General features: G+C 38.4%; 1 protein-coding gene across 1 annotated transcript in view; it reads left to right on the top strand.

Moving 5' to 3' along the window:
- The window catches only part of LOC131144915 (solanesyl diphosphate synthase 1, chloroplastic-like), a 35473-nt gene extending 28931 nt beyond the window's left edge, over positions 1-6542 (top strand). The window contains exons 5-6 of the mRNA XM_058093870.1: positions 5235-5362; positions 5611-6542. Of these exons, the coding sequence (XP_057949853.1) occupies positions 5235-5362; positions 5611-6159 (677 nt within the window). The 3' untranslated portion in view covers positions 6160-6542. The remainder of the gene's footprint in view (positions 1-5234; positions 5363-5610) is intronic.
- The last annotated feature ends 7789 nt before the right edge of the window (positions 6543-14331 follow it).

Here is a 14331-nt window from a genome sequence, read left to right as displayed (position 1 = left end):
CATTAGGAAAGGAGTTAGAACCTATACCACACACCCCATTGCCAAATATTTATCATACCATAGACTCTCTCATAATCATAAGGCCTTTACATCCAATATTTGTCACCTATTTGTTCCAAGGACCATTCAGGAAGCTATGGATCATCCGGATTGGAAGTTAGCAGTTCTTGAAGAGATGAATGCACTACAAAACAATAGTACTTGGGAAATTGTTGATTTGCCAAAGGAAAAGAAAATTGTAGGTTGCAAGTGGGTGTTTACAGTTAAATGCAAGGTTGACGGCAATATAGAGAGATATAAGGCAAAACTCGTTGCAAAAGGGTTTACACAAACATACGGAATTGACTATCAAGAAACTTTTGCTCCAGTGGCCAAGATAAACTCAATCCGAGTGTTATTCTCCTTAGCTGTACATTCTAACTGGCCCTTACACCAGTTGGATGTAAAGAATGCCTTTTTAAATGGAGATCTAGAGGATGAAGTGTTTATGGAATTACCGCTAGGTTTTGAAGGTAATCTTGGCAGAGATAAGGTGTATAAATTGAAAAAATCATTGTATGGGCTCAAGCAATCCCCAAGAGCTTGGTTTGAACGCTTTGGGAAGGCTGTAAAGGGTCATGGTTACAGCCAAGGTCAAGCTGATCACACCATGTTCCATAAGCACTCAAGTGAAGGGAAGGTTGCTATTCTAATTGTCTATGTTGATGATATTATTTTGACAGGTAATGACAGCAAGGAACTTGAGAAATTAAAACAGATGCTTGCTAATGAATTTGAGATTAAAGACTTGAGTGACTTGAAGTATTTTCTCAATATGGAATTTGCAAGGTCAAGAAAAGGTATTTCTGTTTCACAAAGAAAATATGTGCTTGACTTGCTTGGAGAAACAGGTTTATTAGGGTGTAAAGCAGCTGAGACACCCATAGAGCCTAATCTTAAACTGCAACCTGCCAAGCTTGAGGAAGTAACCAATAGAGACCAGTACCAAAGATTGGTTGGAAGGCAACTTTATCTATCACATACACATCCTGACATAGCCTTTGCTGTCAGTATGGTAATCCAATTCATGCACTCACCAGTGCCTGACCACTTTGATGCAGTTTATAGAATCTTGAGATATTTAAAGGGAACTCCAGGAAAAGGTATATTGTTTGAAGACCATAGACATCTACAAGTTGAGGTATACACTGATGCAGATTGGGTTGTGAGTATAACCGATCGAAGATCAACTTCTGGTTATTGTGCCTTTGTTGGTGGAAATTTGGTTACACGACGAAGCAAAAAACAAAATGTGATATCTACGAGTAGTGCAGAGGCAGAATTTAGAGCAGTTGCTCATGGAGTTTGTGAAGTGTTGTGGATTAAAAAATTATTGGAAGAATTGAAAATCACTAATCCGCTACCTATGAGACTCTATTCTGATAACAAATCTGCCATAGCCATTGCTCACAATCCAGTGCTTCATGATAGAGAAAAACATGTTGAGGTCGACAAGCATTTTATAAAGGAGAAGTTGGACAGTAGACTGATTTGTTTACCCTATATCTCTACTATAGAACAAGTAGCAGATATACTTACAAAAGGACTACCAAAGAAGCAATTTGAAAATTTGATCGGCAAGCTGACTATGGTAGACATCTTCAAACCAGCTTGAGGGGGAGTGTTGGAAAGTTTCAAAATTTATCCAGTCAAGGAGAAATTTATGTAATTATGTAAATAATCTTAGGAGATATTCTAGGAGATTTGTTAGCAATTGTCATTTCTTCCTTTTCTCTATTCTTTCCTTTATTATTCTTTCTTTTTAGATTATCCTTATAGTCTATAAGACACCTGGATTGTACCTAATTGTACAATAATAAGAAATACTATTTCAATTCTTCTCCACTTCTAGAATTACTCTTATTTTATTAATAGTCCTTCTAATTTTAAATATTTATTACATAAAAATAAAATATAATTTTTGGTTAAAAATAATAAGTAGTATTTATTTAAAATATTTAAATAATTGAAAATTTAAAATAGTAGATATCTCATCTATTAAAAAATAAGTCATAAAATAATAAAAATATTAGTTATTTATATATAATATATTTATTTTAAGACCATTAAATTTATTTCTCAAATCTTAGCAATTAGGAATTTAGGTATTTATTGACCCTAATTTAATTGTTAAACTGCCTAAGTCTCAAATCCTATCCCTAAACCTAATATAATATATAAATAACTACTTAAAATAACTAAAGCTAAAACTAATATAGTCAATAAACAATATAATATATATAAATAAATACTAGTTTAATAGTTTAAGTAGACAAGAAAAAAAAAGAAAAAAAAAAAAACAAAAAAGAACCTGAATATTCAAGAATCAAGAGAGAGACAGAGAGTGCGCTGGAGGAGGAGTCTCAAAGAGTCCACTCCAAGACTCGAACTCTCGAAGACCAGAAGGGAGATGGGGCTGGCAGTGACTGGCAGAGTTGTAGGGCTGGCCCGTGACTGTCGAACAGGCTAGGACAGGGCTTTGAGCCTTTGACTGCTCGGGGGGGGGGGGGGGGGGGGAAAAAAACCCTTCGAGAACTCGGCTGCTCGAGGGGGGAGATTTTAGCCTTCAAACTCAAAGAAATTGGAGAAATGGAGGTGGGGGAGTGCAAACTAAGGGTTTCTTATTCTTCAGCTTCAAACAACAATCAAAGGTATGATTTCTTGATTTCAGTCTTTGGAATTGGTAGATTTGCTAAGGACGAGCGGTTGGGAGAGGGGGAATGTTGGGAATCATAAGAAAGTTGGGTGGATTTGAAGGAGAAAAGCCGAATCAAAGTGTCGGCTGCCGTAATGGTCCATAACGGACTGTAATGGTGCAATAACAGATCGTAATGGACTGTTACGGCCGTGAATTTTCTCCCCCCGCAATATGCGGTGAATACCATGGGCAAATCTCTACAGATAGAGCGAGTGTTGATGCCCTAATAAGCATGGACAAAAATGTTGGAGGGCTTACGGAGGCACCAGCTACTATTGAAACAGAGCCAGTTATGGAGGCTTGATTGGGGGAAGATTACGATGAGGAAAGTTGCAGTCTGTTGGGAGGATTCAGAGATTTGGCAGGAGGTATTCTCTCTGATCATGAACAGAATTTGGAAGAATAGTATGAAGAAGCAAATAACTGCCACTCAAACAGATTCGAGAATATGAGGATGAGTACTTGGATGCATCTTCTCTGTTGGACTTGGCAGATGCCGAGGTTTTTTTGCTGATCAAATGGATTGTATGATTGTTAATGGAAATGAAGGTTCGAGGCAATAGGCACTACATAAGGATGCAAGGACTTCTAACAAGTCTATTCTTTCTGAACACTTTATTAGGGATATCTACTGTTTCAAAGAGCTTGGATAAACTGTATCTAAACCCTTCCCAAATTGGTCAGATAGAGAAGACTTGTGTGGGAGGAGTTACCTGTGGTTTATGGCTTGTGCCCTCCTCACCGGTTTGGGAGGTGATTAATCATATTAGGTCCATTTAGAAACTGGGAGTGTCTAGAATTGCCTCTAGCATGTGGCATTTTGACCTTTTTTTTTATCAAGGAATGTGATTTAAGGCATATTCCTCTTTTTAATAATGGCATTTTTTCACCTTTGGGATTTCTTGAAGGTTGAATTTTCTAAAGGTTTTCATTTTTTTTTTTTATTTTTTTATTTTTGATAATGGGGTAGTAGGGAGAAGAATTAAGATGTGCAATATTTGAGATGGATAGAGACAACACTCCTCAGCAGGTTGGGTTTACAATGACATTTTTTCTGGATTGTCGGGATTTCTTGAAGGGAAACTTTTCTGAAGTTCTTGATGAGTTTTTTAATAATGAGGTGGTAGGGAGAAGTATTAACTAAAGATTTGTTTCCCTAGTAGAGATTTTGTGATTATAATCAAGGATTTTAAGCCAATTAGCCTGACTAGCGTCTATAAGATCCTTACTAAAGTTATCCAAGAGTTTGGCTGCAAAATACCATTTCCCATAATTAAAGTGCTTTAATTGGTGATAGACAAATTCAAGATGTAGCATCAGTAGAGAATGGTGTGGTTGAAGATGTAGTTCAAAGAAAAATAGGGGTCTGAGTTTTGAAATTAATTTTGATAAAGGTTATGATTGGTGGATAATTGTGGATGGAGGAAATGCATTCGTGGGTGCCTCTGTTCTGATGTTTTTTGAGTCATAGTGAATAGTGAGGCTAAGTCTTGGTTTCAAGCTTCTAGGGCTAATAGATAGGGAAATGCTCTGTCCCCTTTTCTTTTTTCTCTTTGGTTGATTCTTTGAGTAGGATTATTCATAGAGACACTGATACACATTTGATGCAAGGGATTAAGGTAGATCACAATGATTTGTCCATATTGCATATTGAGTTTGCAAATGATAGCATTCTCTTTCTTTTGTAGGATATGGGCTGCTGCTCTAATCTGCTAACCATCTTGCAATTGTTTGAAAAAGTGTAAGGGTTAGATTAGTTCTGTGTAATATCTTGAGCTTTATTTTTTATCGTGGAGTTGCAGTCAATGTTAAACATACCAATAGGAGATGATGAACATGGCTCACATGTCTACAAATGTATTTGAAACATCATTGTAAAGAATATATGTATTTGGAAGATACGTGATTCTCTCCTTCCTCTTCTCTTGAAAATGCTCATGAGCCTCATGGATGGCGTTGGCCATGAAAGGAGGGGATCATTGTCAATCCATTCATATCTAAGGGAAAACCTTTTCTTTGAGTTTGGATAAAGTGGGAAAGGGATAGTTTTTGCTTGTTGACCCACTCATAACTGGTGGGACATGCTTTCTTTTGTAGTGATGAAGTAGTTCTCAGATGGATTGGGCACTGGTTTTTGGCTGGTTGGGAAGGGAATTTCGAAGTATTAGAATTGGTAGTGTGGTAGATGTTTAGCAATTCAAACAACATAAGTTGGGCAGTTAATAGAGCTAGGGCTAGGATGGAAAGGAATTCGTTTTTACATATGCATGCAGCAAACAGAAACTTACCACAATATACCACAAACAAAATGAACTTAATTGAAAACTGCATAATCTAAACTCTATGCACGTGGATCTGAAATCTCAATTTTGCCCATTTTATAACATTTGATGCAGCATTAACTCTTTAAACAAATAGGTGCCCGCCACCATATTCCTCAATCATCTTTTTTTCTTCTCTTTCTGCCTTAAGTTTGCTGACTGCTGTTCTTTTGCAGGGAAGGAAACTGTGCACCAACTCTACGGTACAAGAGTGGCAGTGCTGGCTGGTGATTTCATGTTTGCACAGTCATCATGGTATCTTGCAAATCTTGAAAATCTTGAAGTCATAAAGCTGATCAGCCAGGTATGTGTCTAGGCTAGCTGTCAAATGTTCAAATAAAAGCTTTTATCAATGGAAACTGTTACTCATGCTCCTCACTTTGAAGCTTACACACCAGGGAAGCAGTATGAGATAAAACAATAGCCAAAAAAAAATAATAATAATAATAATAATAATAATAATCCCATTTGAAAACTAATAAACTGTAGGGTGGATTTGCTGTTCTTGCTAATGTTATCTTAAATATGAAAAAAAATTGGGTGTTATGGCAGGTTATTAAAGATTTTGCAAGTGGTGAAATAAAGCAAGCATCTAGTTTGTTTGATTGTGAGGCTAACCTTGAGCAGTATTTGATCAAGAGCTACTATAAAACAGCCTCCTTAATTGCTGCAAGTACCAAGGGAGCTGCTATATTTAGCAGGGTCGAAGGCAGTGTTGCTGAACAAATGTTCGAGTATGGTAAAAATCTTGGTCTCTCATTCCAAATCGTTGATGACATATTGGATTTCACTCAGTCAGCAAAGCAGCTAGGGAAGCCAGCAGGCAGTGACCTAGCTAAAGGCAACCTGACCGCTCCAGTGATTTTTGCTTTAGAGAAGGAGCCAAAACTGAGGGAGATCATTGAGTCCGAATTCTGTGAGGCAGGATCTCTTGATGAAGCCATTAAATTGGTAAAGAGTTGTGGTGGGATTGAGAGGGCTCAAGATCTGGCAGAGGAGAAGGCTGACCTTGCAATCCAGAGTCTCCAATGTCTTCCTCACAGTGCCTTTCGGTTGGCACTTGAGGAAATGGTGCAGTATAATCTCAAACGAATTGATTAGATGCACACTGCTGAAGCATATGTGAATGCTTGACAGGCAAAGGAGAAGGATGACAATAATTCCTGAAGCATGGGGAAAGAGGCCGGAAGTTGAAGCCTCAACCATCATTACAGGCATTTTTTTTTATCATGCCAATAAGTGCTTCTGCAGAAGATAATGCCTGTAATATGTTGTATATTCATAGAAGGCATTAAGCTGTGTTTTGAGCTCCCTGTAGCAGTCTGTCTATCCACAGCCTTCACACAAATTGGCCAAAGGAAAATGATCCAGTAGTACTCGCGCGCTAAATTTTTTTTTTTTTTTTTTTTGTTGGTAATTTACAATGTCAAAGCAATAACTTTCATTTGAAATTATTGGTTTATAAATAATGCGTCTCACATGAACCCTTTTGCATGCTTGCCCCTCTGAATATCTAGAATTAGTTTTGGATCAGATTGAAAATGGAAAGAGAGAGAGAGAGAGAGAGAGAGAGAGAGAGAGAGAGCTGGTGGAAATGGGTAATTGTTGAGCCTGAATTGTGAGTTGGTTTTGGACCAGTTCTAACGAAGGCCGTGTAGTGGCTAGGGTTCATCATTCATTACACCAATTGAAACTCTAGAAATGGAACCTAACTGAGTGTTGATTTGGCATTTTTGTGAACTGAATTAATTATAAAATTTCTATAATTTTTAAAAGGAAATTTCGATATTTTATTTAGGATTATGATTTTATGTGTGCATTTAAAATATTCATATAAATTAATCACCCAAAAATATTTGTACATATTATTTTGTAACTTTAAGGTATTATATATATTATTTATAACAATATATAATATAAATAATATATTGTTAAAACATTTGTGTGTGTGTGTGGGTGTATGTATATAGAAATGGTAATCATTAGTTTATGAACATTAAAATTAAAATCAAACCAATAGCCAAAAATTGTTTGGAAAAAAAAAATGAATAGAAAGTGAACCAAACAAGTTAGTTAATTGAATTTTTGATTTAGTTTAGATTAGATTTATAATTAGATAAGTATTTAAATATTTTTGAACAATCTTAGTAGTGGTTGCTTGTCAAAAAAAATATAAGCAAATAGTTAGGATGCATTGACATGTGAGATGCACATGACATGATAACAAAGTAATCAAATAATTTTAAAAAATTGGGATTGAACATAGAAGGGTTGCGTCAATTAATCAGATTTAAAAGTACATATTTTGACTTATTTTTCTCTTTAAGATTGAAAAGATTGAGGTGAAGTCAATTTTGTATTAATGCTTAATTGAGAACAGTCAATCACAATGAACAAGAGTGACTCGACACAAATAAGTGAAAGGAAGCCCCCACAAGCATAACGCGGTGGAAATGTATCAACATGTAAGGAGTGTTGGGGGTTCAATTCCAAATAGATGCAATCACGGAACCAGCGGTACCTGTGGATGGTGTGAGAATTTACTCTGTGAGCCAGTGGGGACCATAGATGGTGAGAGTTCGTTTTGTGAGCCAGCGGGTGTCGTGGATGGTGAGAGTTCTCTATGAGGCCAGTAAAGACCGTGGATGGTAATGGGGATGTGTCCCAGGGGTCGAGTTGGCCGAACGTCCAACTGATGCATGGAAGTCGTGTCTGCATTCCGGACTTTACCCTAATTAGTGAGACCTAGGGGGAAGACGCTGATCTGTAGGTTTGGTGCCGCACCAAGGGGTCCAAATGGCTTGTTGGTGGTTGGAGTTACTATGTAATAAAAAAAAAAAAAAAAAAAAAAGTGAAAGGAAATAATAGTAAAAGCTATTCTTAACACAAATAAGTGAAATGAAATAATAAGAAAAAATAAGGGAATGCTAATGTTTCAGCAAAGTACAACTATTGTCTTAAAATCGAATTCAGTACCACAATAATGTAAAAAAGTCTTAACATTTAATCTTGAGGATTCGTAACCTTAAAAGGCTTATTGGTAAGTTGCACACTTAAATAGTTGAAGATGAATAGAACCCAAGGTTGGTTTGATACTATTTAAAGGAAAAGAAAAGCATGAGAGTGAGACAGAAAGAACGTATAAAAGGAATTCGAAGAGCCAAATTGAAAAGTAAATGACTAGTTTCCATGTGTTGGTGACCATTTTGTGTGAATGACCAAAATACCCCTCTACTCTCAAAACATACACTCGTATTGCCATCTTTCATCCTTGTAAGTTTTTGCATTTTCCTACAATTTTCCCTTCTATCCAAAAATTCCAACCTGTTAATAGAGTTTAATTGATTAACTTGGTCAACTATCCCTTTTTATATGGGCCCACATGAACTTATCCCACACATTGACTTCATTACCCTAGTTTAAACTCAATGAGCCCAAGAGTTCCCATCATATTTTCTTTTCAAAGAAAGTCACAATTTTTCTAGGTGGAACATGCTTATTGGGCTAAATGGACCCTTTCCATGCACATGCACACACCTTACCAAGACAACTAAAGTCCTAGAAATGCCACATGGTATTAGGGCAACCATGTGGCATCATCTTGTTGATTCCATCTTCACACAGTTTTCAAAAACTCATCCAACTTTGAGTTTGAGCTAATCACCCTTGATTTGCTCAAATTCGAAAAGTTAAGGTTAGGTGGGTCTTGGTTTGAATTCAAAGATGAATTGTTATTATCATCCTTCGCTGACTCAAAGCCAATGGATAAGATGAAAGATCTTATCTAGTCTAACCAAATCTCTTACATTTCCTACTATTTTTATACATAGGTAGAGACTTTTCAACCCCACTATTTGAGATAAAGCGAGAGCAAAGTTCTTGGGAAACATGCATCATATTCTCCTTCCCCTCCCCCCCCCACCCTAAAAAAAAAAAAAAAACCTACCTACTTGTCCTTCCATCAAATACCTGAACCTGAACCGTGATATATAGAATAATAAATGAAAAAAGGGTAATATGGTAACTGAGCAAGCTTCGTCGACGAAGCCCGAGTTCATCGACGAAGGCCTTCTGTTACTTGGTGAGGAAATGCTAAGGCTCGTCGACGAGGAGAAGCCGAGAGGTTTCGGGAAACTGGAAATCTTAGGCTCGTCGACGAGGCCGCCATCTCGTCGACTAATTATCTTCAGTGCCTCGTCGATGAAAACGCCATCTCTTCAACGAGGGCAGCCGAGTCAAAGGGCTATAAATATCCATTTCCTTTTCTTCCAAGCTAAGTAATCTAAAATTCTCTCTCTATCTCTCTAGAAACTAGAAATACTCTCTCTCTAGATTTCTTTGTCGTACGTTGCGGGAATCATCGATCTGACGTTACCACAAGGATCAAGGAAGGATTCTCTACAAGTTTTATGGATCAGATCTTCGTTTCGGGCATTTTCGGGTTTCGGATCAAAATCAAGGTAAGGCTCAATTTTCGATTCTATTCCTGTAGTTATGTAGGGAATAGGATTGTGAGTATCTTCAGTACTGTACTTTATAGGTTTTGAGAACTTAGTTCGTTGTTTAGGGGCTGTAGAGTTCGGGATTTTTCGTTTAGGGAAAGGTAAGGGGATTCAATTTATGTCGGTTATTTTTGAAATCGGACTCGATAGAACTATGGTTCACGGTCTTGTGTGCATTTTGGTTACTCATTTGTGGGAATCTAACGGGTAAAATTATAGTTTTTCATGTTATAGTTTTGGGGAAAACGGGGCATTGGGTGACATCCCTGGTTTTGTTTGAAAACCGTAAATATATTATGATATATATTGTGTTATAGGGATGGTCATGCCTGGACTTGTTTGAACTGTATATGTTTGAAAAATCATGATTTTAGATTACCAAATGGGTGTGGTTTGTTTGGTTATATTAGCATGCATGGTTGTGTTTTGTTGAAATGTAATAGGAAGTGGGTTCCAAATTGTTTTAGGTACTGAAAGAGTGTCCGACTCTATATCTGAGGGCATGAACCTTATCGGCTGATCACCAAAGAGTGTGCATCCATTAGTTGTATCGGTACGATGCCATGGGAGCCTAGGGCTACGCCATGTGTCGAGGACGTCGTGTAATGCGGGCCGGCTTTGGGCCAAAGGGTGTGATGACACCAGGTTACTTGATCATGTGTGTATGCGTGTATGCACTGTACTGGAACTGTTTTGTGAAAATACTGGAATTGCATTTAACTGTGTATGTTTTGTGTCATGATAACACTCAAATGCCACACACCAATATAACCTATATCTACCTTACTTAGATGTGTCTCACTCCTACTGTACGTACATATTTTTCAGGTCCTTCGATAACCAGAACTAGAGTCCTTGTGTTGGGAGCGTAGTGTTCGGTGTACTATGGGAAGTGCTTGGGTAAGTACTAGGACTGTATCAGGTCGTCTTTTGTGGTTTTGGTCGACACCCGTGTTTAAGTTGTATTATGGATCCTAGTTTCTTTTGTATAGACTCTGGTATGGGACAGAATGTGTATAAAAGACTATTTCCATTGTGTTTTTCTTTGTTGTATATGGATGTGTATAGGGTGTCTGAGAATCCCACGGGGTTGGACCCTCATTCATTGTGTTGTGTCATTGATGATTGTATGATACAAGGACAAGTTAGGTTATTAATTCACCCCTGGGTCCCATTACCGGGTCGGGGGCGTGACAGCTTGGTATCAGAGCTAACCAGGTTGTTAGGTCTTGTAGACTTGGTTAGGCATAACTGTGTATACATATCAAAGTATAGGATGTTGGAAATGGGTAGAGTAGGTTGAGGGTTGTTTTGTTGCTAGACAGGGACTTGTCGGCGGTGTTCCGTATTTTTCCTAGAATGACGATTTCAGTAAAATCATGGCAAACCATTGATGATTTTCGTGTTGGTGTGATAGGATAGAGCTGGACCCATGAGGTGGTAGTTAACATGATTAGTTGTAGATAATTGTGTTAAATGTACGTGTTGTAGGAATACTAATAGGTTCCTATCGTTTTTCAGAATGGAGCCCAAGGATAACAATCTGGGAAGTGGCTCCAAGAGACTACGAGTGATGAGTCTCCTTCCGTGCCTCAAGGTTTGACGAGGCAGGTTCTGCATAAGATCAGGCAGAGTGTTAGAAGATGCAAACACTCTCCTACATCTGCGGGGTGTACCATTGAGAGGTTCACACGTGTACATCCTCTAACATTCTCAGGAGGACCTGAGCCAATGATAGTTGAGGACTGGGTTGAGAAGACCGAGAGGATTCTGGAGGTCTTATACTACACAGATAGGCAGAGAGTCCTCTATGCTACTTTCTAGCTATCTGGGGAGGCAGGCCGATGGTAGACTGCGGTGAGTCTGCTAGAGAAGCAGAGAGCCGGTCATATGGAGATGACATGGAGCCATTTGAAGGAGGTGTTCTTTGGAAGATACTTATCAGCTTCCACACGCGACGCTAAGGCGGATGAGTTTTCCGCTCTGATTCAGGGAAATATATCGGTGCAAGAGTACGCTGTTCGGTATATAGAGCTATCCTGGATTGCATTGTGCTTGATCTCGAACGAGTACAAGAAGACTTGGAGGTTTGAGAAGGGCTTAAGGAAGGACATCCGCAGGTTAGTGGGGATGCTTCAGATCCGTGAGTTTTTGGTCTTGGTTGATAAGGCTACGGTGATCAAGACTAGCATTCGAGAAGATGAGGTGGATCAAAAGCCGAAGAAGATGTCAGTACCTTCTGGTTCTTAGTTTGGATCTCGCCAGGGATCATGGAAGAAGAGCAAAAGGGGCTTGGGTTATCACCAAAGTATTGAGCATCAAGGTTCTCAGATGAGCCAGTCAGGTGACAGTTGTATCAGGTGCCACAGGTGGCATAGCAGTGAATGCCAACCGTTTGGAGGTAATTGCTATAACTGTGGCCATTCAGGTCACATGGCTCGGGATTGTCACGCACCAAAGAGGGGTATGCCTTCTTTGAGTCAGAATCGAGGAAGTAATCAGGTATCTCGAGGAACATATCAGGCGAACACAACTTTGGCAAGGGTGTACTCGCTTACTCTAGCGGATGCTGAGCATGCGGGGAATGTGGTGACAAGTACTATGATGTTGTTTTTAAATAGAGTTGTGGTTTTATTTGATTCGGGTTCTACCCACTCCTTTATATCTGTTAATTTTGTGAAATTGTGTGAGGTGGGGACCTAAGTTGTGGATGAAATATTGTATGTAGCTATACCATCTAAGAGTGTATCATTTTGTAAGAGGATGTTAGGAGACTGCCCAGTGGTAATTCAGGGGAAGTTCCTACTGGCGAATCTTATGGTATGCGATATGTTGCGGTTCGACGTCATACTGGGGATGGATTGGTTATTCTCCAGTTATGCTATGATCGACTGTCGTAGGAAGGTAGTGGTGTTCAGACCTCCCGGGGAGAAGGAGTATGAGTTTGTGGGATCGAGTGTGCGTTTGACGCCACAGGTTCTATCGGCACTACAGGCGAAGAGGTTACTCTTGGACAGATGTCAGGGGTACCTAGCTTGCAGTTGCAGGAATTACTGGACAGGGGCATCATCCGACCTAGTGTTTCGCCCTGGGGAGCTCCAATGTTGTTTGTGAAGAAGAAGGACAGGTCGATGCATATGTGCATTGATTACCATTAGATCAATCAGGTGATTGTGAAGAATCGTCATCCTTTACCTCATATTGATGATCTCTTTAACTAGTTGCAGGGGACACATGTCTTTTCGAAGATCGATTTACGGTCAGGATATCATCAGGTGAGGGTTCGATCTTGTTAGCCTTACCGTGATCCCAAGAGGGGGGTGAATTGGTATTTTTAAAATTTAATCCCTAGGTATTCCTCCTAACAAAACTATGTTCACAATCCTATAGTCATTCTAGTGCAAATAATATAAATATATCAGAAATTAAATGAAGCGATTCAATTAACAACACATGCACCAGAAAAATAATAAAGTAAAAGTGACACACATAAATGTTATTGAGGTTCGGCCAATTGCCTACGTCCCCGTCTTGACTAACAAGCACAAGGATTACCACTATAGTTGCTCACTTAAACGGATGGAGCAGCACCTATACCAATCAGGTCAATTAGCACAGGGCTGACCTCAACCTTTTCAACAATCCTTACCGGGTTGGATTACCGACCCCTCAGGTCACGCCTGGAATCACTCAGATTTTACAATCAAATGGTACAACAGAAAAATGCTTTCATGTAAAATAGATTTGTACCCAAATGCGCTCAATCACATACACCACAAATGATTTAATATGTAAGCTCAGTGTGGTATAGTATTTCAACTCTCAGATATATTTTCTATTAGTATAATTCGTACATGAGAGTGTCAACAAGCAATCTTTGTATTTCAGGATATTCTCAACCAAGGTGCTCAAACAGAGATATCATGCAAGTTTCAAATATTCCAAATAGCAGAATATGTCAATCACTTCAAATAGTGTATATGCTTGGTTTGCAAAGGATATGCAATCTTTGTATTCAGCAAATGATGTACACTTGAATAAATATTGCCACAAAGATTAATATCGCAAACACAGATATCTTTTCACAAATATATCAATATAGATCCCACAAGATATTTGAGTAAGTTTGAAAATATTTTTGCAAGCCAAAAAAAAAAAAAATACAAGCTTTCTAAGATATTGCAATACAAATGCAATACTCAGAAACTTATGAAAGTCTTCTTAGGATAGGCTTATGAGAAAAACCCCCTAAGAACACTTAGGTTTTGCTCTCAATGAAAATCAAATCAATCTCACAACAATGAGAGAGCTAACCTCTTTTCACAAACACACAACTCACTTACAGAGATATGGAAACTTAAAGAAGGTAAGTTTGAGTGGTATGAGTGAGAATATGAACATTTGGAATAGAAAAGAGTATTTTTTCTTGAGAGAAAATTTTTATTTTTATTTTCTAATCAAGTCCCTAATTTTTCCAAATGATGGGGTATATATAGACACCCCATGAATTATGACTATTGGGGACAAGGCTGGTATTATTAGAAATTTTTAATGGCGTTTTAAGTTTAATGGTGTTTTAATTAATTTAACCATGTTTAAAACATTTTAACCACGGTAAAAAATCAGGGCAACCCGAGAAGTCCCTTCGACCAGAACCATTTCGGTCGACCCAAGTTCATATGGGTTGGTCGACCGGGCATATATTGAACTTGGGACTCGGTCCACCAGGGGAAGGTGAATTGTTTATTTCGCACGGTTCGGTCGACCAGGG

Source organism: Malania oleifera, chromosome 12, assembly GCF_029873635.1.
Source record: "Malania oleifera isolate guangnan ecotype guangnan chromosome 12, ASM2987363v1, whole genome shotgun sequence".
NCBI lineage: Eukaryota > Viridiplantae > Streptophyta > Magnoliopsida > Santalales > Ximeniaceae > Malania > Malania oleifera.
Note: the sequence above shows the minus strand (reverse complement) of the source record. Positions and strands in the feature narration are given on the sequence as shown.